The sequence below is a fragment of the Lissotriton vulgaris genome, chromosome 7, assembly GCF_964263255.1.
Source record: "Lissotriton vulgaris chromosome 7, aLisVul1.2, whole genome shotgun sequence".
Classification (NCBI taxonomy): Eukaryota; Metazoa; Chordata; class Amphibia; order Caudata; family Salamandridae; genus Lissotriton; species Lissotriton vulgaris.
The window spans coordinates 1,638,413,859-1,638,441,475 of record NC_141695.1 but is presented as its reverse complement, the minus strand read 5'-3'; the positions used below and the strand labels follow the sequence as shown (position 1 = coordinate 1,638,441,475).

The 27,617-nt window shown below is 43.3% G+C and overlaps 1 protein-coding gene across 6 annotated transcripts in view; it reads left to right on the top strand.

Moving 5' to 3' along the window:
* The window catches only part of SULF2 (sulfatase 2), a 432,620-nt gene that overhangs the window by 142,498 nt on the left and 262,505 nt on the right, over positions 1 to 27,617 (top strand). For all 6 annotated transcript variants that reach the window (XM_086932614.1, XM_086932611.1, XM_086932613.1 and 3 more), the window contains exon 3: positions 24 to 263. In XM_086932614.1, coding sequence (XP_086788740.1) covers positions 24 to 263 — 240 coding nt within the window. The remainder of the gene's footprint in view (positions 1 to 23; positions 264 to 27,617) is intronic.

Here is a 27,617-nt window from a genome sequence, read left to right as displayed (position 1 = left end):
TCATTTACTTGGATGTTTTTCAGGTTCAATGCAGGTGATGAATAAGACCAGGAAGATCATGGAGCAAGGTGGTACCCACTTCATTAATGCATTTGTGACGACGCCCATGTGTTGCCCATCGCGGTCTTCCATCTTGACCGGAAAATACGTGCACAACCACAACACGTACACCAACAACGAGAACTGCTCTTCTCCGTCGTGGCAGGCACAGCACGAAATACGTACCTTTGCCGTGCATCTGAATAACACAGGCTATAGAACAGGTAAGAGCAACAATGCATGTGATCACACAGCAGAGGCCAAAGACTGACCAGATTACGTTAGACTGCACTAGCTGTGGAGTGCGAAAAATGTACAAGGAAATAACACATGAAATCTGTGTGGGTCGTACTTAAATGTTTCCCAATATGGAGGTTCTTTCATTCTCTTTATGCGCCTTGGAAAATATAGGTTCATGTCTATTTTCAACTTCACTCTACTTTGAATGTTACATATATGTATGTGCTGGATATGCTTTTTCTCAATTTAATAAAGTGTTTTTTTATTTATTAAAAATCGCAAATTTAAATAAACCTCAAGCTATTGTTACAATCTTTGGAAAAATATCTTCAACATGAATAACATTCAAATTTACACTATGCCTAATTTGTACATAATAAGTGTGGGGGCCCAATGTTTTCTCAGGAGCATGCGACTGGTGTATTGAATGTCAACATGACGAATACCAAGGTTGCAAAACCTAGATTTAGCCTCATTGCTCCTTAATCCTTAATCATATATTCCCTGCTCCTTTATCTCACTCTTGTAGATTCCTGGTTTATCCCACTCTTATAGGTTTGTATGTTTTTCTTCCTCCTTCTTTCCCCCTAGTGAGTTTTTCACTCTATTGTTGGAGTGGAGAAGCGTGGCTCAGTGGTTAGAGGCGGCAGACCCGGAAGCTGAAATCGGCCGTGGACCAGTGTTCGATTCCCTGCCTCGGCGGGTCTCGGGCTCAAAATATTCCACGGAATCGACAATTCTCGCTCCGGTGCCTACTTGACTCACGGGGTCACACTCTGCGACTCTGGGCAATAGCTTGCTTAATCTCCACTACGGCCCCTCGCGGCGGGATGCCTGGCTTTCACATTGTGGATACCCGGCCGGGATATCTCACAGGGGAATACCAGGACGGGTTCCCTAAGCAAGCGCCTTGGGACCCCTGGGTTAAAGTGCGCTATATAAATCGAAACACATTTACATTCTTCTTTGTCAAAATTTGATGAATTAAAATGAGTGGCAGTCCCCAGCAGAAAGTGCCTGTGGGCCCCCACCTGCAACCACCATGTCAATTTAAGCACGGGGGCAAATTTAATCCATTCTGGTGGCGATATCCCCTTCTCCTTATTTACAAAGCGATGTTAAGCTACCTTCTAATGAGGCCTCTTTTAACTCTTCACTTAGCGTGGAAGAGGCGTGCAAACACCCATTGCTTTGTGAATCTGCCCCCGATTTGCAAGGCTGGGGTAGCGCCACAAACCAAGATCAGGGAATACCTGGTCTTAGACTGGTGATACAAGAGGAAATTATTAATTTCTCCTCATATTTTGCTTTTTCCACGTGTGCTGCATTCTGCAGCACACATGGAAAGAGCAAACAGCCTCTCAAGATTGTTTTTTGTGCAGGAAGTTGTCTCTTCCTGCTCAAAAACAATCACCACTGCAGCGCAGGCGCCCTTGCAACATGACTCTAGGGCGCCTGCGCTGGCGCTAGGCTGCTTTATTTACGCTTGAGGAAAAAATGGGGAGCGCAGAATTTTGGAAATACTGTGCATCCCTGCTTTTTAAAGTGCAGCGTTTCCAAGTTTGGCCTAACACCGCGCTGTGACATTTTATAGTAAATATCCCCATGGGTTTGCCTAGTTTATATGGTACAGCACTCTATGTTTAGATTCTGGAGCACAGCGGAAATCTCTGTGCCCCTTAGGTGCAGTGGGGTCCCGCTGCCTTTGCAGGCACCTCTCAGCACCTGCTGACAGCAGGGCAAACTTCACTGGTATTGAAACTGAGGGCTACATTCACAAGGAATTTGCTGTGTGTGGGTGTGAATAACTCCTGTTGTATTTCCGACCTAGTATGCCAAGATTACTTTTGGCTTACTCCTCGGAATTGAGGAGTAAATCAGAAGTACTACAAGAGTAAGTATAGAAAAATCAGGCCCAAGTGTTTATAAGTAGCGCATGTTTATGGTTGATCAGGAGTTTGGATTTTCAGAAAACCCCGTATCCTCCATTGCATAAGGAACCCATTGTACTTTATCACACTACTGTTTAAATCAGCTGTCAGACCAAAATTTGTTGAAAAAGGAACATCATTCATTTAACTTCGAGGTACACTTTGACACTTCTATCCACGTTATGAAATATTGGTACTAAAACCTATTGTCTAGACTTCAAAGTAAACAATTTGGCCCAGGTTCATTAACACCTTGAACCAGGTGAATGTCATTAAAGTGGCACGAGCGAGCGCAAAGTGTTGAATTGGGATGTTCTTTCTGGAAAATAGCAGTGAAATAGCATAGAGTAGTGCTAAGCACTGCGTTACGTTACTTTGCGTTAATGGGGCATCCAATGGATGGTACGTTGGTGTTCCAGGGCAACCGTCCATTGTTTGACATGAATGCATCAGTTAACTACAATGCATCATGTAGACTGGATTCTGCAAAAAAAGTATGCAGCGTGGGCGAATGCGATAACCATCGCTTGGATTTCACGTAAAGCCATGTCAACTAGAATCATGCAAAGCACTCCGGCCTAGTTTTATGTGGAATAACAGTATGGAATTAAAACAGCTGCGAACAATGCGTAAGATGAAATCTCATTACATTTTAATAAGTAAATTATGCAAAAGGTATACTTATAATGCAATTTCCCTTGGTCGGTAATCTGTGTGAATAAAATGTCACTCATTAGCGTGACTTGAATACAAAACACAAGCGAGACACCAATGGCTCTGCCTTAATGCTGTGGCACAACACTAAATAACGTTTAGCATCACATAAACACAGAGTGAAAAGTGTTGTTGCTTGCACAGCTAGGGGTATTTTCATGTTGCGTTGCTTGAATCTTGTTAAATTTGTCCCATAGTTTTATCGAAAACACATCCACAAGTGATGTCAAATAAGGGGTTGTACCACTTAATATCGACCCCCAGAATATCTTGGTACATGAATATTGCAGACAGAATATTAATGAACAAAATTTAAAAAGGCAAGCGTATATAGGGAGGTATAGAGTTACTATTCTTAACTCCATATCTATCTAACTTGAAGATATATATATCTCCAAGTTACGTATGTGTGGAGTTAGGTATAGAACATCTAGGCTTACTTAGCAGTCAATATTTATTTTTCAATATTCTGTCCACTGTTGTCGAGATTCAGGATGCACACCTGTGATATCTCAAGAATAATTCCACCCGGATGCGTAAATGTTGTTCAATGAGGCAATTTATTACCATACGGAAGATCTCACCCATCCATATCCAAGCACCATCTGAGCAACGGTCAACCCTTCAACCCCCTTGACAGCAACCCTCTAAGGCATAGGGGCATTGCATATACATTGTCCGATGATTACACATTGGAGCATGACATATGCAGTGTTCCATCATGAGTAATTTGCTCAGGTACGTTACACCTCCCTTCCTCAAATGAACACAGCGGAGTAAGCAAGTGAAACCAAGCATCTATTACAACACGGACATAAAGATTAAAACTATTTACATAGAATAAAATAAGATTGACACCTAGAAAGACAAAAGGTCTCCTAAAAAATGGTCACAGAAATAACCTGTTCCATGCTCATTAAAACGTGACGAAATTACGTCATTAAACATAGTCTTCCAAATACCCAGGTTTTTTCACAATTCTATCGGATTTCATTGTGATTAAATTTTCTTCATTTTCCATTGACACACGACCACTCACCTCCATTTTGTCAGAAACATCAAACTTATTTTTTAACTAATACGATTGTCTTCACTCTTGATAGCTTTGTTACATTTCTCAATATCGTGTATCGGCGTATAGAGTTTTTGCCCTTCACCACTCCTTGTAGGACGTTTTATCACCAACAAATCCCCTACCGCAACCTCTGTTTTCTTTAGACCTTTCACACATAATTGTGTTTCTTCCTGTTCTTTATCTTTTCCACTTCTCTGTCCTACCATTTTTTCTCAACACTCCCTTTTCCTAACTCAACCTCGTGTATGTTGACCCAAGGAAGTTCTGCATAGGTGTTGGGAAGCCTTTCATGAAACAGTTCAACAGGAGTTTCCCCAGTTGTACTATATGGTGTGAATCTATACATTTCAATTTTCTTTTCTCCAGTTCAATGAATGTTTCCTTGAGAACTTTATTCAACCTCTCAACCATGCCATTCGTCTCCTTCATCACACATAGGAGCATGACATACACCTTGTTCCATCCTGACTAATCTGCTCAGGTACCACAACACCCATATAAGATGGGGTTTTTTTCGGCTGTTCTGCATTTGCTTATAAGCAGTAGGAAGTATACCTGTCACATGTTATGTTTTTCTGGAGCTTCTGAACTTTATTTCTACAACTATTATAAGACCTGCTAAATGTCTCATGCAACAGAAATGAAACTGAAAACTGTCACATTAACTCACTCTGGTTTTCCTGCTTGTGGACCGTGGGTGTCAAATGCAAGCTGTCTTCTTAGTCATTTTGTCTGACTTCCTTTCCGCCCACGAATATAAATGGCATTTAAATTGCAGCTGGTTCACAGGCTTCTCTTGTTTATTCCGTTCTGTCTAAAAGGAGTGAACTGCCTGAGAGACCATCTGATGGGCAGAGTGTAACCATCCTAGACATTTCATTTGCTCCTGCTTCAGCAAAGCTTCCTGGTTATTTTTTGTTTTTGTGTGACATAACACTGCCCTAGACAGGCTGTTTGTTGTGTGCAAGAATATCATTGGCAAAACGATTGCCTGACTAAACAGCATGTCCTAAAACGTATTGTTCTACTGGGTGTAGATTTTCTATAATTCCAGATTGGGATATTTTTGTAAAACCAATATTTAGGATTAGATTTAGTGTGGGGGTTAGAGGAGAACCATGTGCACAAACTACCAGGGAAATAAACAAGTAGCAGGTCAGTTTTGACTTTCCCACTTATTGATGGGAAATAACTAGACCCAGGCGAAATTTCAATTGCGCAGCCATAATTAATGTAATTTTGGGTTTGCTTTTTGCGTGAACTTCTCCGCTTCACGCCATTATGTTATGTAGCTGCAAACCAATAGAGCGGGAACAAAGCAAATTACCAGAACATGAGTGGCTGGTGTTTTTGCTCTTTTTTGTGTAAAATGCATCCTTGTATTTGTAGTTGAATTTATAGGGCGCGCAGCTACCCACAAGGGGTCTCCCGGCGCCGATTGAAATAGTGCTACAAATGGCAGTTGTTATTGAGGAAAAGCCAGGTTTTAAGGTCTCTGCGGAATTTCATCAAAGATGGTTCAAGTTTCAATGTGACCGGAAGACTATTCCACAGCCTAGGAGCCACACAGGAGAAGGAACGACCACCCATTCTCATCAGGTTGAAACGCGGAATCAGAAAGTTTCCATGAGTTGAGGATCTAAGAAGTGTCAAAGATGGTGCTGAATCCCCGATTTGCATTTCCCCAAAATTACATGTAATTTCATGAAAGCCAGTTATACGAATTTTAAACACCCCTAGTGGAGTGAAAATTCAATTACTTCAGGGTAGTTTGCGTTATTTTAGAAAATGTGCATTATGCTTGCTATAGGAAATTCATGGCATTTTGCCCTGTCATGTAATTCCACCGCAGGGACATAAGAGCATCGCAAATAACCAGAAAGCAAGAGTTCACATCATTTTTTTCCCACTCATTTTTAATGCACAACGCGTTCTCAAGTCTACGCTTTTCACACTATTATAAACTGCTAAATGCCAGATATGCATTTTGTGTAATTTTGCATATTTTTTCAAAATGTTCATTTGACTATGCTAAAGCAAATTTCACGCATTTCACACATCCACAGAATTAATGTGCATTAATGTTCTTTGCGACCATTTTATGTCACAGTAATCTCCTGACCACACAATCCTGGTAACACAATTTCCTCTCAATAACACCAGGAGAAAATTGTGCAGCCAAAAAAGCTGGACCAAATGCAATTGGCGAGGAACCAGGCACGGACATCATCCATGCCTGATTATATAGCTGGAAATAAAGTTTTCATAAAATAATATACACTTAACAAGGAAAGCTATATTCAAATTTGTAAGCATGCTCCAGGACATCTTTTAGTGCTGCTAAACCACTAAAACTCAGTACCAAAAACAGAGCAACCTCAAAACTCAGAAGACTTTGTAACCTGCACTTACCTTTAACTATAAATGGCTTTTAGTCTGTCGTGCATTTCGCAAACCCAGGGTTACATATAAGCCCCTTGTCTTCATAATATAAAAATACTGAGCCAGTTAAACTAAGATTAGAAATAGCTTTTTCCAAATTGCGATTTTTTTGTGAATTGCGATTAAGAAATTGCTACTCCAAATGTCTGTTCAACCCACCTCATGAATATTAATGAGGGAGGTCACAATTTGTAACCTATTAAGAATGGCAGCCATCACAGGTATGGTGGCCTGCTGAGGTCAGCAGACCACCATTTCTGTGTGCAACCCATTTTCCTTTAAAAAAACGGGATACTTAAAACAAAACAAAAAAGAAAAGTGCAAGTTTCAGTATGCAGTGGTCCATAGGAGGTGGCGAAATATTATTGTTTTGAAGCTGAAATTCGGAGTCAAAACATTAATGCATACCACTGCGATTCAGCATTTGAAAGGAACGCCTTAAACACGGCCCTTTGAAATTCCAAATCGCAAAAACAATTTGCGATTCTGGAAAATCGCAGCTTGGTATTTGTATATAGAAAAAGTATTTTTGCGGTCACAAATGGTCCTATTCTGCGAATCGGGACGTTTGCAACCGCAAAAGTGCTTGGTACATCTGGCCCACTGTTTCTTCAGAGGACACAGTAATGATGTTTCATAGTACTACACTCTCTTGTACGCAAACCAGATTTGATTCCTTGTCCAGTTTTTTTGTATGTGTAGCATGTGTGATTTTACTCAAATCTTCATGAAACTGCAGCTAGCTTAACCTGCATGTCAGGTTTCTTGAATTATTATTTTATGCTATTTGGAGTTTTAATTCAGAGTGAACAGATCATCAGGTGGCAGTGGAGTGCTGTACAGAGCAATAGGATAGATAGCCAAGTTGGGGGGATAGAGAGACATGGAGATGTGTTTACAGTGAGAGCTCAGGACAATGAAGCGGTGAGAGGAGTTGGCCTACCAACTAGGGCGGTCGACTTTGAGTCTGGGGAACTGGGGGGCATATTACCAAGGTCCTTATCGCCGCTTTAGCGGGAATTTTTCCCACTAAATCGGCGATAATTTTATCGCCCTATTACCTAGTTGTCACTAACACCAGTTAGCGACAGCTTTAAGGAGATAGCGATCATCTTGGGGCCCACTTTGCATGTCAGCGATAATTATCGCTAATGACATGCAGAGTGGGCGTGTCAAGATGTTAGCGACTGGAAACAGTCGCTAACATCGCTATCTCCTATTATCTACTTTAGGAAATATTTGCGCTAAGCGCGAATATCTCCAAAAGCTAACGCCTGCCAAAAGCAGTTCTTAGCCATGTTATCCAATGGAAGGTGGATAACATGGCTAAGAACATTGTCATGATAATGCATGAATATCGCTGATTTTTCAGCGATATTCATGCATTTCGCAGGATTTTTACCGCTTTTGAGATAAACCTTGATAATATCAAGGTATCTCAGCGGTAAAAATCCTTGGTGCTCGGCGATATAATTTTACCCGCTAACCATGCATAGCGATAATTATCGCTATTGCTTGGTAATATGCCCCTTCGTTTGAGTCTCTGCAATGACTCTGAACATCCTGTGATTCAGGGCAAATCACTTAATCTCCCCGGGCCTAACAAATAAATGAATGTGTCCTCATGTAATGCAACTGGTGCTATGTAAAGCGCTCTGATACCCGATTCGGGTCAAGCTTGCGCTATATAAAAGTCTGTAAAATAAAAATGAAGACATAACACAGAAATATTGTTTAGTGATGAGGGGAGGGAAGGAATACAGTCTTAGATTGCAGGAAGATTGTGAAAAGTTGAGTTTTGAGACCTTTTACTGAATTGCATTATGCAAGAAAGAAGTGTGAGGTCTGGAAAAGGTCGCTCTTAAGTCTTTGAAATAATGCAGAGAATGTTTGGCGATGTCTGCATTCTTTGTGAGTATTTTTCTTTTCCGTCCTGAACCATTTAAGACCCAGGATCTATGCTATTACAGAGAAGCCAAGCATCTTATTTTGCAAGTCCTCCTCAAATGTTTGGGTTCGGGCAGTTAATAGGTCTCTTCAGACAGAGTTGTTTTAAGGCACGGGCAGAGTTGGCAATTGCCCAGGGTCCCCACGTTCCAGCGTGCCACATCTGTTTATTTCTGTATATCAACCCCCCACCTATATGCTTACCTCTAACTCTGTTTCTCTTTGGCCAGGGTCAACTTTATGATTGTTGGGGCCCAGCACAAGACCTATTTTAACAGTTTTTGGGTGACCCATTTCTGAAAAATCGCTATCCATAGGATAGGCTTGAATTATCAGAAAATGGGTAATAAAATTCAAAGTTGTTCGAAATAGGGCCACTCAATAGGCCTTGCCTAGGACCCCAAAAATTCTTATGGAAACACTGACTGCAGGTTGAGAAGCTTGTATATGATAGATCGTTTGAGAACCCATATTGCGGAGTCTCTACATTTATTCACTGATGGATGAGATAACATTATTTGTGATGAATGCCACTCAGCTGATATAGCATTAATTGTGATTTCATAGTATCAAAGTCAGAGAAAAATGTTTGAGAATCAGGCCTCAAAATGGGAAGCTAGCAAGGTGCGGGAGCCACAAGCTTTGACCAAACATGAAGATGTGCCAAAATGTGTGGTATCCCTCATTTCATTGCATGCACACCAAAACACTTAATACATTTTGTATCTAATCATAGTATCTAGGCCCCAAGGTAGAAGTTTGACCATTTTTCTCATGGGACGCATCCAAAACCAAAAGTCTCTGTCTTTGCCATGATGGAAGAAAACACCTATAAGTAAGGCCATCACCAGGAGATTTACTTAACCTGTAGGTTTAATGTAACTACACTGTAATATTAATCACTGTAGTGACTGCAAACGTCTCCTACCCTCTTAAAGGAAGCTAGACAAGAGTTCTGATCACAGATGTGTTGAGCAGGCAAATCATGGCAGGGAAACAGAAAGCCGGCCTTTTAAATCAAACAATACAGTGTATCCCCTCCTGCCAAACATCTGAACCTCCACACAAAGGTTTTGTTTGCAGAGTCTAAGGGGTACCACAATGGTCAAAGACAGACCACTGAGGAGGATGGGGGGTGTAGCAGCTAGACTTGTGACAAGGAAGAGTAGGACTCTGTGCAATGAAGAATACTGTTAAGAATTTGGAGCAGAGCCACTATGTCCCTTTTTATCCTCACATTGCTTATTTTATGAGGCTATACCAATCAGTGTCATGTCCAAAACTGACAACCCCCAGCATCAACCCCATCAAACAAGCACAGCACATGGACTCTGGAGAGAGAACCTAGGGCCTCATTTAGATAGCGGTTGGTCAGACCGCTGACCGCTATCGCGGCAGTCAGGAGACAGCCCGACAAACAATTGACGGTCTGACCGCCGCATTAGGATAGGACATCCATGCTGGCAGTCGGAAAGTGCTCTTTTTCATGGCGGCTTGTGCTGTGGCCCAGGAAAAGGGTTGCAGCACAAGCTGCAGTGTGAAGGAGCAGTTTGTGCACATCCATGATCCGTGCGCCATGCACCATGGAGGTGCATGAGGGCACTACATATACCCTCAGGGCCACTTTGCAATGACCTACTAGGGACAGGGGCCCTGTTGGGAACCCTGAAAGTCCCTTTCTGACAGCCTTTTCATGGCGGTCAGACCACCATGAAAAGACTGCCTGAAAGGGACATTGTAATCCCAACGGCAGTGCCAGGATAATGATTCTGACCACCGCCCTATCGGGATCACTGATCCTGGCAGAGGCAAAGGCCTGTCCCCCAACAGACAAGGGTCCTACCGGCAGCATTGTAATGCGGCGTTCAGACCAACAGGCTGTCGGCGGTGGGTGCACCACTGAAGTGCTGTCGGTAGAGGGCCCACTGCCATCATAATCAGGCCCTTAGTCAGATGTAGAGCAGCATTAAGTTTCCACACAGAGTTTAAGATGAGTGGAATATGGACGAGTGGTAATTGCCCAGTCGTAAGTACCTCTTATCAACTCAGTGAGAATTAAAGCAAAAATACTGTAAAATAATGACCTAGAAAAAAGGCGATGAAAGTCTTTATATGAGCTAAAGTATGAGTCCCATTGAGTTCTTCTTTGTTAACCTCTTAAGCGCTGCGCCTATACCAGCGACCGACGGCACCACTACCCCGGGAGTGCTGCCGTCGGTCGTTGGACATTCCAATTGCACCTGCGCAATGGAACGTTCAGCACTGGAGCTGGACGTTCCAAAGCAGCTAAGGTGTTAACTAAAAAAATACATAAGTGAGATGGGCGGGTGCTAGCATTTGCGGTCAGAGGCCGGCTTCTTGAGTAGATTTGCTGCAGCTTGAGAAGATTTTCTACTTGAGGGGCAGCAAAATCAACTTGAATCTCCACGCACTCTTGCATGTTACCGTTCACGCTGATTTTTCTTAGCTGCTCGCACTAATGAATATTTTCCGCCTGCTGGCAGAACTCCATGGATTTTGGTGGACTTTGTATAGAAAGCCATGAAACTCCGAGAGTTCCACCCACCCCTACTAGAAAGCAAGATAACTCATTTTTAGGACATGCCTGCAACAGCGCTTGTGCTGCATGCACTCTCACTTGCAGGAGATATTATGTACAATAAAGGTCTTGGAGCCCACCTATTGCTTACCATTCATTGACAAGATTGTCATTCTTCCAAGCACAGATTGAGTCCACCTAATTAGTGACCGTCCTTTGCTTGCGCTGTGACTAAGGTACTATATCTTCTTCCTCTCTTCCACTCCCCATGTTGCTTTTGTTGCCCAAATGTTGCTTGTGTATTTGGGCCACCATAGAAAAGTACAAAGGGTCTGTTAACTGTATATAATTGTAGGAAGTTCTGCTCATGACAGAGTGAGGATGAACGTCTCACAGATGTATGGCAAACACACCTTTCATTCTACAGTTTCACATTCAAGTCAGATATGTTCCTTCTGCTTTCTTTAACTGTTATGGATATTTCATAACCATATCTTCGTTTCCGGCACATTGTTTTTGGTCTGGAAATCAGTAGGACCATGCCCATCATGACCTCAGTGGTATAAGATGAAAGTTGTGAAAACATGCTTATCAGTTTATGCTATCCCATTGTAAAATTAAACCATGTGGACTGAATCTAAGTAAAGGTACTGATTTACACCACATATGTGTTGTTAGACCTGGCGTCATTGGCGTGAGTCTCCCTTCCATTTTTACTGGTTACCTCCTCTGTTTTTTATATATTTTTGCTGGTTATATGCTTTGGGCACTATGCCACTGCTATTCAGTGCCACAGTGCAAGTGCTCCCTATGTTAAATTGTTGTATTGATTGGTGACTCTATGGTTTGGTTATTTGATTTACATGTCAGACCCTAGTACAGTGCACCATGTGTGCCCAGGGCTTGTAAATCAAATGCTGCTGGTGGGCTTGCAGCACTGGTTGTGCCACCCACAGAAGCAGCTTGTAAAGTGGGTCTCAGGCCTGCCATTGCAAGGCCTGTGCGCAGTCTGTGACTGCCATGTTGACTTGGCAAGTGCACCCACTTGCCAAGTCGACATGCCGGATGCCGAGTGCCAAGGAGACGTCGGGAGCCCTGTGGATTCCAAAGGAGATCTCCGGTTCGGATGAGATGGTGCAGGCTCTGTGAATGAGGTTTCCTGAGGGCGACCACTGGCAGGAAAGGTCATTTAGATTGTTGAGGGATGCTTGGACACTGTCGGTTGGGCTGCCCAAGGCCATGGGGCATGGGGTGCTGGGGTGTCTTTAGGCATTGGGTTTTCTTATCAGCTCCGGTCGTGGTTGGGGGACCCCTCAGGTTGAGGCTGCAGGCATCGGGCAGAAGGTCGAGCAGGTCAGGGATCACCGAATCCCAGGTCAGGATCGCTGGGGAGACCTCCTCATGGTGACCTCCTCATGTTATTGGGGCCACTCATAATTGGGCCGTGGGCGTTGGGTGTAGAGTGGTGCAGAACCGCTGAGCCGCCAGCATCCAGGCTCTGTGGTGGAGTCTTTAGTTGAGCAAATCCAGTGCTCATGGGAGACAGAGTCATTTTGTTGAAGCCAGGGCAGGTCTTCCAGGTTCTAAATGGCTGATGGGCATGCCGGGGTTTCACTGGTTGCAGGTCGAAGTCGGGACAGGCCGGTAGGGCTGGGGCCAAAGCAGTTGGTGTCCTCTTCTTCCTTATTCAGCACTGCTCTTTGGTCCTTCTTCTTTCTTCTTCTCATATTTGAGTAGGCAAGGTTCAGGGTCGCCCCTAAATACTAAATTTAGGGGCGTTACAGGGGTGTGCAGGAGTACCCTCTCTGCCAAACTCTAAATTGGGCCCTAAGATTGAAATTAGGAGTAGAAAGTTATTGCTAGTAACTTTTCATTCGTAGGTGGAGCTCTCCATCATCATGGTGGTTGTTATTTCCATCATGAGGGCAAAGATCTATCTCTACCACCTGGTTGGAAATCACTGCCACAGAAATCTTTGTGAATTACTATTCTTACTCATGTATACCTATTTCTGAATGTGTAATAGCACAAGGTGTACAATTAGGCATTTAGAAATGGCTTTGCATTAGTGCAATTTCACATTCATTTTTTTTGTTTGTTTTAATCAGCACAGGGAAATTTGAGTAATCGCGTTACACAAACCTCCGCGAACCGGTAAAAGATCTCTGCGAACACGCAGAAATTCCGCAAACTCGCGGAATTGCTTGTTCGCGATGCGTTTTTACTGTTCGCAATCGCTGTTTATGTGCTCAGGGAAATATCTTGCAAACACGCATTTGAGAGCGCGAACAAGCAAAAAATTCTGCGAAGTCGTGGAACGCAGATTTTTGGGCAATTTCACGTTCTCCGTGAATCGCGAAATTACCCAAATTCCGCAAATTCCCCGAGCGGAATGGAATTTGCCGGCCGGGCCAAATTATTTTCTCGATTGAGAAACCACTTCTCTTACACTGACAGATTGTTGTCTAACTTGGTACCATACTAGGGTAGTGTTATGCGTCAGTAAGTTTTTTTCACATGGGCTACAGAAATATTGAAGCAGACCCGAAACTGAAATGTTACTGTTCTTCCGAAGGCTAGAAACCGCCAGCAGAAGAACAGTATGTGTAACTAGACACAGAAACCTTGGAAACGAACTCAATAATGGTGTCACTTGCATTGCAGCTCACGAACAAGGCCACATGGATTACTTCATGTTAGATAAGGTTGTCCTTCTCTGCGGCAAGGGCCTGTCTCTGTGACAGACAGGAACACGATTGGGCAGCGGTTCTTACAAAGATAGCTAGGCTTTTCCTGAATGTGGGCCACATCAAGCAGGTGTTCTGCTCTTCAAGATTCACAGGGTTAATATTCACTTCTGTATTGCTCTGCTTACTTATGGTTGCTTATTATTTTTTCCTACTTATTTCTGTTTATTTTTCCTTTTAGCTTATATATTTATTTATTTTTTTATTTACATTTCACTCCCTATCAATTTCCCTTATATCTTCCAATTCTCAACCCACTTTACCCTTTTTTCTATATCTTTATAAATATCTCAATGATACTTGCATATTGAAATAGGTTTACTTATTAACTTACTCTTTATATCATATGACACCTTATGTAAATTTCTAATTTTCTACGTTTTATGTGATAATGATATTCTATATGCTTAAAATGTAATTGCAATTATATATATATATATATATATATATATATATATATATATATATATATATATATATATATATATATGTATTTATTACAAATGTTTTCAATAAAAAATTTCGACACAAAAAAAAAGATTCACAGGGTGAGAAGAGGAGACAAACCTCGACTTCAATTGGGAAAGCCAGCTGCTTCTACACTGCCCTTTGTACCCCTCATATCGAGGGCCAAGAAAGCAGTGGTAAACAGATCTTAGAGCCGTGTTGCCGTGTTTACTTTAAGCTCAGCTTCCCCCCCCCCCCCCCCCCCCCCCCAGACGCTCTGGAGCAAGGAAGAGGCTGATAACAGGCTTAGGGTGGGCTAAGGGGGAACACTGTGATGTCCAGACACCTGACAGGTGCAAGAGGGCATGATGTCACTCTGACTGCCCCAGGCATGTGTTTTTTTGTGCATCAACGCCCAAGCAAAGAGAGATTGCGATGCATAATTAGAAAATAATACACCACATAAACTTCCGAATCTAAACTAAAAATTAAAAAGTATGTAGTAATGTAAAATTCCCTTAACAATAACGTTTAACAATATTCTCAGTTCCTGGATGCTTACATTTCGTGTTAAAAAGATAACTCAAATTCCCTGTTTCCTTAGAAATAGGGGGAAAATTGTATTCAAAGGGATTTTCCGAAATCCTGTTATATTTAACCCAAAAGCCAGCAACCATGTACGTTGCAAAAATATGGGCCTCCAAACTGTTTGTAAGGGGTCGCAGTAGGGAAAAAAACGATTGAAACCCGCAGTTCACCGTAAATGACCCAAAAATTCACAATCTTGTGAACGGGAATAATGGCTGGGTTCGCAGGTCAAGATGCACAATTTTTGACAGGCTCCTGGAGGCAATCGTCAGACATTGTGCGGAGCACCTGCATGGAATTACATGGCGTCATTGCGTGACATCTCCGGCTTTCTGCTCCCCCACTAGTTAGTTTTGAAGAGGCTTTTAAGAGTAACCGGAAGCTAAACCTCCCCTAAGGTCTGAAAAAATGCGAAACCGGACTCTGGACGCAGGATGAGGACGTGTCAGAAGAGAATTGCTGATTTGATGCAATACATGGGCCAGGCTCAAAATGAGTTTCGCTGCCTTGTACGTACCTGCCACCGCTGACAACACTCAATATTCCAGTCCATTATCCCGTCCTCTGATTCCAGGCCAAGACAACTACTGCACTCTTTAATTACCGAGAGATTGCCGGATATTGCGTTTCACGTTTTCACTCAGGGAGGCTCCCTGGAAAGCAGTCATATGAGAAACTGCTCCAGCCCTACAATACTCTGTCAGAACCTGATAGCCCTGCCCATTTATAGTTTCATGAATTTCACTCTGTTCGGGGCTATTATCCTCTTTCAGTCTTTTGAATGATGTCTCTGACTTGTGCGCGCGAGGCTCTCGCGGACGGATGCGCCATCTGCTCTTGTCATGCCCTGCACGTGACAGGCTGACTTCTTTCCATTACTGTCAGCGGATATCACCGCTCCCCCTCACCCGGCTTGTACTTTAATATTTTCCGGCGGACTGGCTCCCTTGAATACTGAAGAGCGCACTGGAAACCTGTGGTTTGACCGTGTTTTTTTGTTGCTTAGTGCGAAAAGAATTGCTGACACCTGCGCACGAGCGCCCACGCTATACCACAAGTTCCTGTGCCCCGCGGCGTAAAAGTGTCTACTTCACATACAAAAGCTTTCATATTTCCCCTCATGATGAAAAGATCTCTTCCTTTTATAAAAATATTGAAGTTAAATTTTACTCTTGATTTACCGACAGCAATAGATTAATTAGGTCGTACCAAATTCTCATTGGTAGCATAACTTCAAGCACATTTTGTTTGACAAACAGCCTAATATCAGAATTTAACCTTTCCTATATGTGACCTGAATTGATGACATGCTGCTCTGGGAGATTAAAATAGACTCTTGACTATTAGATGTGTTGTATAGGTTTTTGTTTCGCATCCACCAACTATTTTCTACTTGGCGACCTCAATTCTCACCTGGACAACTCCAACGACCAAAGCACCGCATCCGTTTTGGAGAACCTCGCTACCATAGGACTCAAGCAGCTAGTCACCTCTCCAATCCACTCAGCAGGACACATGGTCAACTCCATCTTCTCCGCTAGCGAAAACATCACCTTCAGCCACACCTCCGAACTCCTCTGGACCGACTACCACTGCGTCCATTTTGCCTTCACCAAACCCACTGTACAAAACTGCGCCCACCACCTCCCCCGCAGAAGCTTGAACAGGGTCACAAAGAACATCTCACCGCCTCCCTCAGCACAACCACAATGCCGACATCCACAGATGGCAACATCTCAGGACGTAACCTACACTGATGGATCTCCAGCTGTTCTGTCACTCTGGCACCCATCAAGAAAGCCTCCAGCAAGCAACACTTCAAGAAAGCCAGCTAGTTCACTTCCACCCTTCAGGAGTCCAGACACACCTGTAGTTGGCTCGAGAAGAGATTGAGGAACAACAAAACACTGTAAGCCCATGCAGCTTTCAAAGCCGCCATCAGCACACACCACCTCCTCCTCAAAACTACAAAGAAAACGACCAGCCAAGACATAATCAATACCAACTCAGACAACAGCACATAACTCTACGCCATCGTCAAGGAGTTTGCCAGTCCCAGCAGCAAGACCACCGACATCCCACCCTCCCAAGACCTCTGTAACAAACTCTGCACCTTTTTCCACCACAATGTCAGGCAGATCTACAACAGCTTCGACACCCAATACCCTCCCACCGACACCGCACCCAAGAATACCATCACCCTAACAAATCCTGCTCAACTGGACCCCTCTCACTACTGATGACGCGCTCAAGATAATGAAGAGCATCCTCACTGGCGGCACCTTGGACCCCTGCCCGCACCACATCTTCCACCGAGCTGCGACCTCCATTGCCCCCGAGAAAAGCCACTCCATCAACTGCTCCATCAAGACCGCCACCTTACCCGACGACTGGAAACACACCGAGGTCAACCCCCTGCTGAAGAAGCCATCTGTCGACCCGACAGACCTCAGGAACTTCAGAGCAATCTCCCTGCTCCACTTCCCAGCCAAGGTCATCGATAAGGCCATCAACCCCCAACTCTCTGAGTTCATCGAGGCCAACCTTGTCCTGTACATCTGCCAATCTAGCTTCCAAAGCAACCACAGCACAGAGGCCACCCTGCTTGCCGCCACCGACAACATCTGCTCCCTCCTCGACCTGGGCGAAACGGCAGCCCTCATCCTCATAGACATCTCGGCCGCCTTAAGCATCATCTCCCAACGCACCCTAAGCATGAGACTCCACGACGCCAGTATCCATGACAAAGCCCTCGACTGGATCCACTCCTTCCTCACCAGTCAAACACAGAGAGTCAGACTATCACCTTTCCTCGCTGAACCAACAGAGATCAGCTGCAGAGTGCCCAAGGGCTTCTCTTTGAGCCCCACCCCCTTCAACGTCTAGATGGCCCCACTCGCAGCCATCGTCAGGAACCACAGACTCAACATCATCACCTACGCCAACGACACCTAGCTGATCCTCTCCCTCACCAACGAACCCACAGCTACCAGAAACAACTTCCACAACGGGATGAAGGCTGTCGCCATCTGGCTGAGAGTCAGATGCTTCAAACTCACTTGGACAAGACCGAAGTCCTCATCCTGGGACCCACCCCCTCAGCTCAGGACAATTCTTGGTGGCCCTCAGCCCCAGGAACAGCACCCACAGACCACACACAAAATGTTGGCATCATACTGGACTCCTCGCTTACAATGAACCACCGAGCAACGCCATGTCCTCGTTATGCTTCCACATGCTAAGCCTGCTTAAAGACCTTTAGACGGATTCCTACTGAATCCAGAAAGACAGTCACCCACGCACTCATCAGCAGCAGACTCGACTACAGCAGTGTACTCTACACCGGTGTCACACAGAAATCCTCAAGAAACTACAGAACGTTCATAACACCGCAGACACACTGGTCCTCAACATCCCCCAACACATCCAAATTACCGAACATCTGTGAGAACTCCACTGGCTCTCAGTCAACAAAAGAGTCACTTTCAATCTCCTCACACACGTCTACAAAGCCCTCCATGATGCAGAACCAGCATATCTCATTCCACGTACCCACCAGACACCTCTGCTCCACCCAACTGGACCTGGCCAGCTTCCCATCCTCAAGACCAATATAGAGGAATAACCTACAGCTACCTCGCCACCAAGACCTGGAACACCCTTCCTCTCCACCTCAGGTACGCCCTGTCGCTAACCCAATTCAGGAAGGATATCAAGACCCGGCTCTTCGACTGGACCCTAGCTCCCAGATGGGTCAGCAGCCCCCCATCCCCTTCCTCAGCACCCTGAGATCCTCATGAGTGAGTAGTTGAGCTATACAAACCCTGATTAATTGATTGGTTGATTGTCCAGCAGTGACTGATTTTGCTTTCTGTATCAGCACCAAATCCCTCAGCCATTCTGGGCCATTATGACAAACCTTAATTTTGTACTAACCTCAAGGGTCACTAGTTGTTCTGGTATGTTCCATTACAGCACCTTGCATATATGAGGTGAGTATTCTTGCCACAAAAGCACCACATCGAGTCCAGTAAGGGAAGCAGAGCAGGTCTGGGCAGGTGTCTCTAAAAGAGGCCTTGTTGCCTTTGACAACACCAGCTCTGTTAAATTTAGGGGTTCTCACTGGGCCTGACATGCATGCCCCCACACCCAAACCCCTCCCCCCCGTCCCGCCACCACTCTGCTCTGAATGAGGAGGGGAGGACCCGAGAGATAGGAGGGCCGAATGGAACATGCATCAGGTTTCTTTTTTTTTTTGTGTCCTGCCACTTTTCACTCATATGTAAATAGTGGTACAAATGTTTAAAAAAAGTTTACCTTCTGCCTCAATAAAATTGTTTTTTTCTCATACTGTTTGCAATTATTAACCTTTGTGAGATGTTTTGGCCAATATTTTTGTTTCTCGCCTGTTGCTTTCTGCAGACTCGCCCACATAAGATGTTTTCAGGAACCTTCACTCTGAATTTTTTAATGATGTTCTTCTGTTTTCAATTTTCAAGTAGTGCACGGAATTCATTAATTGATTGTGTTTTATAAATTAACTTTGTAAACCTGAATCAGCAAATTTAAAGTACAGACAACCTAAAAACAACTCGCGGCAAAACGTCTCTTAACAAATGAGACAGAAGAGCATGAACAAGCAGATTCAGGGGCGGCTCTTCCACTAAGGCGGAGGAGCGTCGCCCCACTGCTTTGCAGCAGGGAAATAAAAGAAACATAAAATGATAATAACTCGGTCTTCCTGCTGCAGCAGCTTTGCGGGCGGAATGGGGCCAGGCTGGTCACACAGGAGCAGGGGGAGGAGTGGTTTGCCCACTCCAAGTGCTCATGAATGTTTGGCTGGCCCAAGACGGTCGGCCAAACATTCTTACGCACTTTGCATGTTCTCCACCCAAGCTGTATTACAAGGCTCGCTCAGCCTGTCTGAGCACCGAACCATGGGGCTCAGACCAATCACAATGCTGCATTGCAGCGTTGTGATTGGCTATGGGGAGCCTGGCGCATTCTGCTTCCTGTCTCGGCAGTGAGAAATGAATGAGGGACGACAGAGAGGAGACGCGGCAATTAGGTACAGCTTTTTTATTTTTTATTTACACCCGCCTTTCTTTTTCTATTTTACACCCCCTCACCCCGCCCCTGATCGGTGTCGGCCACCACTGCAAATTCTGTAACCCGCAATGCTGGGAAACTTTAACCATAACCTGAGATGGAAACAACAGCTAACATGCATATTACTTTCTGTGGGTTCTTTGCACGGACTGGAAATACAATTTGCATGTTCTTTGTGACAAACACCGACCACAGCTTGGCTTCTGATAAAGGGATTGCAGATAAGTAGACCTACAAATAAATTGTGGTGTGCATATGCACAGCTCTTCACAGCCATTTTATGGTAAGATCAGGGCCACTGGAATTAGTGGACTACATTATGTGGCAAGGTTGACTGAATCATGTGGCAAGAAAGGGCAAATTATGCAGGGCAAAGCAGTATATTCCTATGACAGTATTACTTTATTATTTTGTAATTGCTACACAAATTAGCGCTGTCTGGTCAAAGGTTTAACCTCATGGATACCAGTTTAACTTCCAAATACAGCAATGAGCAACTGAAACGTGACTAATCAACCTTTACGGAGAGTCTCCCACTGTGCAGCAACACTCTAGCCACAATTTTAGAAAGTTTGATCCATTTTTAAAATTTTTGAAATTGTGCACTAAATTAATATGTGGCAATTTTAGCAAATCTATAGTTACTCGTAAAACGCTGCAACCACAGAATTGCATAATCAAGCATATACCTCTAAAAGAAATAATTTTCTTTCTAATGTATTTGGACATATATGGCCTGTGTGACAATCCATACCCAACCATTTAGCCTACCACCCGCTTTTTAGTCATAAAGCCTGTGCGCCTCTCCATGGGAGCTCAAATCGGGTCTAGGGAGAATGCAAACGTTGAAGGTTCTTTTGGTTTAATGGTCATTACTCGATATTGCTGACAATACTATGGTACTGAACGTTGGAATATATTTGCACCAGACTTTCACTCAAAATCTAGGGAGAGTTCATTTTAATTTAACATCTCATTTTACTTGTTGTTGTCAAACTCTTCCCTGTCATTTTAATTGATTTCTAATGCCCCAATGTATTGAAATAGTGATACACTTCAGTATGTTTTTTACAAGCCCTGGTCTAAACTTGACATGCTAGAACTACATACCCAACAAGCATTTGACCTATTGGGCTCACGCAATGCTATCAGTAGTTGAAGTAGGCTGACCCAAAGCCCTTTTCAATGTTTTAATAACATGAGATCATGGAGACAGACAGTTGTTACTAGCCAGACCTAAACACTTTGGATGAAAATTCATTGAGTTAACCTTTTCAGTAGTATTGGGTTAGGTCTGCTGTATGCTAGTCATAAATTGAATGTTAATTGAAGCTTCTCCAAAATATAAAGGCACGGTTCAAGCGGATCAGGTTATAGTGTGTTATTCTAATATGATTAGACACCTGATGTACATAGTATAGTCAGGGTGATTACACTTGACTTTAACCCTCCTCATCGGTGCCAGATCATGCATATTTTGTTTCTTATCCTCAAGACTGACTCATCACCCTAAGTGTGGCTGTGGTGAACTAATGTGCTACTAACAACTGTTGTAAAACTTGCAGGCCCTCCCTGATATTTGCACCCCATGTGAGGGATGAACTCTTTATTTTTGGTTTCTAAACCTGCACATTACATTAAAAGGAAGCGTTCAATGTAGCGCGTCATTTATATTAAACAACATGTTTCGGCACTCATCTGCAAGTCATCAGATGTATTCATTAAGACTAAGGGCCTAATTTAGATAGCGACGGACTGGTTACTCCGTCACAACAGGGAAGATATCCCTTCTGCCGAAGTATAAATACCATAATATCCTATGGGATTTAGATTTCAGCGGACGGGATATCCGTCCGTGTTTTGACAGAGTAACCTGTCCCCTGATATCTAAATCAAGTCCTAAGTATTTTCTACTTACACCGAATAATTATTGGGATATGTGAAAGTGTTATGAAAACATAGTGTTACCTAGCACCAAAAAACTGGGTTTCATTATTGGTGTGTATCAACAGGCACTATCTTCTAAATCAACACAGCATTGAATTAGTTTCTAGATTAAAAAAAAAACAATCTTACACGTTTATATTAAAATGTCTTGCAATTGCAGTTCCTGTTAAAAACCTGACCCTGTCAGCTGGACAATTGTGTTCAATGTTCCATTTTCCAAGTCATTCTATCAGAATTACTAATGAATTTTAATGTCTTCAGCTAATATTCACAAAGCTGCCACATTTTGTTAAACAGGTAGTAAAATGTGTAGCCCTCATTGATAGGGGACCATGATATTATACAATTGTACTTCTCTCTTCACTCCTGCAACACAAATGTATGAAGTAAAGCCTTTCTTTTTACAATAAGTTAGGAGCCTCATGGCTGCACGCTATATGGGTATTTAAATAATTTACTGTTGAAAGGGGAGAATCCGCAAAGTGTTTTTGGTAAACTATTTGGAGAAATCATATTATTTACGACAACATTGTTTCTCAAAACTACTGGGGTGATATACGTCACATCACACCACCTTTCAGCCTAATATTACCCTAGAAAGTGACTTAAAAGTAGCTTTGACCAAATTTATGACATCTTGTATTTTTTTTCTAAAAATGAAAACTTTAAGCTGCTGCATGTTAAAAAGCAGTGATTGATAAATAGTGCCAAAATCAACTATCAACCAATCAATCTATAAAGGCTTTATTCAATCATGAAACAACAATCATAAAAGCATTAAGTACATAGATAAATAAAACAACAATACAAAATAAAAGAACATGACGAAATTGATTAAAACATTCATTGAAAAATGTATTGGTCAATGGTTTCTAATAAAAACAAAAAAAGATAAAATGCTCTAGTGTTTGCAGAGAAGACTCCTCACAAGAACATATTAAAACAGATGTGGTGTCATATTGCCCTAGTGAAAAAAAGAGATGGCATCTTATAGACAGCAGCTGGAATTTCAGCAAAAGTCGCCTTCCCATGGACTTCTTAGTCCAGATCAGGAATAGCTCCAAGTTTGGTGAGGTTTTCACCTTGACATAATCCTGCCACAGTGGTTTGACTAATTTCTCCTTTTGCCTGGATGCCTTACAAAATTACAGGTATTGTTTCTTCACCCAGTTAATGTCTGCCTTAGTCAGAAGGTGAGGCGTTGTCATCAAATCAGTTCTACCATTTGCTTTTGTAGAGCACTCTACATACCTAAGCAGTCAACTAATAAAGCTTTCAAAAACTAAATTTGTGCCTACTGTGAAGAGATCCGTGGGCAGTGTGATTCAATGACCTCTGTGTGGAGGTAGACCACTGGATTTGCAAGCGGAAATGCAGTGTAGACGATGATGTCTGTGATCATTTATCTGACAAAGAATGGCAAAGGCAATGCCTGGAAATTTGAAGATCGGATCTTCTCTTCAGAGTTCAGCCTGAAAGGTTAATAGATTTCTGATGATGCTGTGCTTAAGTGATCAATCAAAAGCTTGACAGCTGACGTTGGCTTTCTGTGAATAGAACATTTTCTGCTGATGTTCCTGTTAAGCCCCTCTCTCTTACATCCTGTCATGTTCTGTGTACGTAACGTCGCGGTGAAGTCGCTGCCCGTGTTCCTATTGATCCGTGTTATCTTGAGCTCAGTATAAGGAGAACACACACCCATTAAGAAGCTCTGCTCCCATGGCTTTCACTGAAAATGGAAACACTCAGAGTTAGTATAGTCAGAAGGGATGTCAATATATATATGCATTTAGAATTTTTCATCCCTCTAGACTCACATTGAGCTTCACAAAACTACACAAGACAGTGTTGAGATTGTTTGAGCAACCACAATCAAATGTGCCAGGTATTTTGATGGGTGATCCCGCGATACAAAAAGAGAGAGAGTGTATGAGTGTGCTCATGTGTGTGTGCATGCATATTTATATGTGCATGCACATACCCATGTATGTGCTCCTGTACATCTTCATACACGTATGCATAGGTGCACAGGACCAGAGCAAGGACTTTGCTCCCACATGTCGCTGTTTCCAATCACTTGACGCCCATGTTAGAGTATCTTGCAAATGTGTTTGTGTCATACTGTCGCTTGGGTGGATGCTCTGGACCTGATATATCAAATAGATTTAACTTTTCAATGAGGAAACATAGGCTCCCCTATTCCTCAAACGTTTCTGAATGAGAACATCTCAGGCCATCTCCCTCAAACGAGTTGTGGAACATTGGGCTGAGCTGAATTGGAGAAGTGTGGCTCACTGGTTAGAGCAGGCAGACCCTGAAGCAGAGGTCAGACCCGGGACCAGGGTTCAATTCCCGACGCGGCAGGGTCTTGAACTCAAATGTCCACGGACTCGATAATTCTCGCTTCGGTGCCTGACCTAATCATGGGTTCACACTCTGCAACTCTGGGCATTAAGCTTGCTTAATCTCCACAACGGCCCCCCGCGGCGGGATGCCTGGCTTTCACCTTGGGGATGCCCGTTAGGGGCTATCTCACAGGGAAAAGCCAGGACGGGTTCCGAAGGCAAGCGCCGAGATGCCTCCGGGTAGTCGAGCGCTGTATAAGAACATACAAAAAAAAAAAAAATTCCTCCTGACTCAGAATCCCACCCGCTGCCTTTGGCACAGAAATAGAGTAATCTGGTCCATGGTATTTCACATCGCGAACAAGCTTTTAAAAAGTTAGTCTCATACTGTGATGCTACTGCCTGGTCACAATACGCTATATCCATGGTGTGCCGTCAGTAGTGAAATCCCACCCTGAGTGCAATAAGCCCCTCTTTCTCACAAACCAATGAAAGCTGAGAAGAACAGCATGACAGTGTCTGTGAAATCCATTTCTCCTCTCAGGTTCCCAAGTAACATGGCCCAGCAGCCTCCCTCAGTTCACACATCATGCAACAGCAAATGAACAGCACACTGAGAGATGCAAACTTGTGAAATTAATCTTAGGAATAGCAACAGAGAGAAGTTAGGTAAGGTATATTCAAAAGAAGAAAGAGAGAGCCCGATATCATGGGGAGATGCAGGGTGTAATGGTATACATTTGAAAACAGAGGAGAATTGTTTGGAAGTGGTCCCCACAGACAAGAAAGATTCAACACATAGGTTTAACTGGAGTGTTACAGAAAAAAACAAGACAAGAACTTGGGAGGGTGGGAGAGACAGAAGCTACAAGTGCGTATGTCATCACAAAAGTAAATTGGAAAAAAACGAAATCCTAAAGGGTGAGAAGGAATGTTTCAAGTGACGCAAAAAGAAGCTGGAAGATTTAGGAATACATTCTAAGATTTGCAGAGGCAAAAATGCCAACCATGCTGTCCGTGCTCCAAACTCCAGCACACCACCTTCACAACAGTGCTCTAGTGATAAATACACTGATGGGACCATTCCTCATGTACCAACAACCTAACACATTTTTATGAGCTTACCCCTGCTGTACCCCACTAGCATCCACTGGATACAACAGCCCATGTCTGTTCATCCTCAGGATTGTCTGCTCAACCACACCTTCCCTGTCTGATCTGTCTTGGGTTCAAATATTTTGAAACCTATCTTCTCCCTTCCTACACACCATCCATTGAATTATACAATCCTACCGGTGTCCCCATTCGCCCTGACCACTGCTAGTTCACTGTCTCTTAGGGCCCCATAAACCCTCAGATCTAGGGATATAAAGCTTGAGAGGTTCTTTAAAAGAAGTACCATACAGAAGAGCAAGTGTGGCCACCATACTTTCCAACAAAGCAGTATACATGCCATTTTCTCTACTGGGCCCGCGTTTTTACTTGTGCTCAACATTCATCATTCTTTTTACTAAGAGTCCATCTGGGAATCCCTCCTCCCTTTTCAGCTTCAGACTAATCGGTGCCCTAGACCTTCATTCACCCTTCTGAAATGTCCAAGCCAGAAATATTTATGTCAAGAGCTTCCTCCAAAAGCCCGTCCATGTCTTTCTCAATGATAGCCTCACTTGCGGATGGTTTATTGTGTGCACCATCTGCAGTGCAATCTCATTTAAAGTCCCAAAACCTACCCCATAGTGATATTCCATTGAAGTTGCTTAGGACTTCAGCTCATTCCTTCAAGTTTATTGAAGTGTCTTTAGGGTGAAGTGGGAAGTTTAAATTTGCTGTTGGCCCTGAAAGTCTTAAGTTAGACCTCATCAAAGGTTCATTCTGTGCTGTGAGCTTGGTAACTAAAATGAGTGGTCCTGCAACAACTTCTCTAGAAACCTAATTAGGCACCAAGCAGTATTTCACACCAACCCAAAAAAGTATTACTTTGTTTATTAACAGCATATTGAGTGACTGATTGCGTGAGCTACCACTTGGCACTTTTGACGCGGGTCATTTCACCCCTATGTCATTTCCTGTAATATGGAAATGTGCTTTCTGTGTTCTTCAATTCCAGTGTTTTCTATAAGCAGAATATACTTTATGTGTAAATTCCCTCCCTTTTTTGTTTGGTTTTCTGGTTCCTTTTGTACTTGCTACCCAGCTGTACCTCATCTCCTAGCTCCACTTGTCCCTTTAGCCGCTTCTTGCGCTCCCTTGCCCTCCCTCCATAGTTCAAGTAGCTACTCTCGTTCCTACTGCTCCATGTGATAGTTTCGGTGATCGGCCTCTTTTACTCTGCCACTCAGCTGAATAGCATCAGTTTCGCCTGCATTGCTTCTCTATGTTATGTCATGTTATGTTATGGTATCATTTATAAAGCACATGTACACCGACGCTTCTTGGCACTGTGCAATCAACAAAAGACATGGGCCGACACCAAACCCTAAAACATCTTTATGCCAGAATTATTGATTAAAAAGTAAAGTCTTCAATATTTTGCAGAAAACAAATAGGGAAGGACGGGAACAACGATTGGGTGGAAAAGCGACTGTTTCCCTCATAGGAACATCAAGTTCCTATAAGGGAGAGGATGTGGCGTAACAGTCAGAGTTGCCTACTTTGGAGCTGGGGAACCAGGTTTGAGCCTCGGCTCAACATCCTGGGATTCTGGGCAAACCCCGTAATCTCCCCTAGCCTACCAAAAATAAAAGTGTCTTTGCGTAACATAACTGGTGCTCATGTTCAGTGCCCCAATACCTTCGGGTGGAGTTTGCGCTATATAAAAATGCAAAAATTCAAAAAGTATCGCCTATGGGTCTTTATCCTCCAAATCTAAGGCAACTCGAAGGGTGCATCCTCCCTGCAGCTGTGGCCTACTCACTCAACCCCATGAAAAAAACATCCTTTGTCTTACAAAATATAATTGTCAGAATATCGTCTGACACATATATTGTGTCTTAATATTGTTCACAAAAGTAGCACCTAATTGGTGTCAATATTAGAAAATCTACACCCAACCGAAAGATATGTTTCTAAATGATATTAAGGAAAACATATTTATGTCGGACAATATTTCTGACAACGATATTCTGACATACAATTGCGCTTGTAGGGTTTAACAAAAGGAAGTAAATATACACTATTTTGTGCATCACGTTATGTCGCATTTCATCGCAGGGGGGCGTAGCTTCCATTGATTTAACAGGCGCTGGGGCCCAAAGGCTTGAGGGGCACAGTGAAAACTGCAAATGTGGGCCGTATTGTACAGCGACTCTGAAATTGACTAGTTTTACTGTCCAATGAACTCTGGGGGCCAGATTTACCAATTTCTCATGCAGCGCAGTGCAGTAGCCGCAAATGCTGATTTTCGCTCCATGAGGAGAGAGCAGCAGAGCACCAAATTTACTGAACTATGGCCCTCTCACCCCTCACCCTAGCGCTGAAATTAGCTGCCGTGCGCCACGAAGACCCATT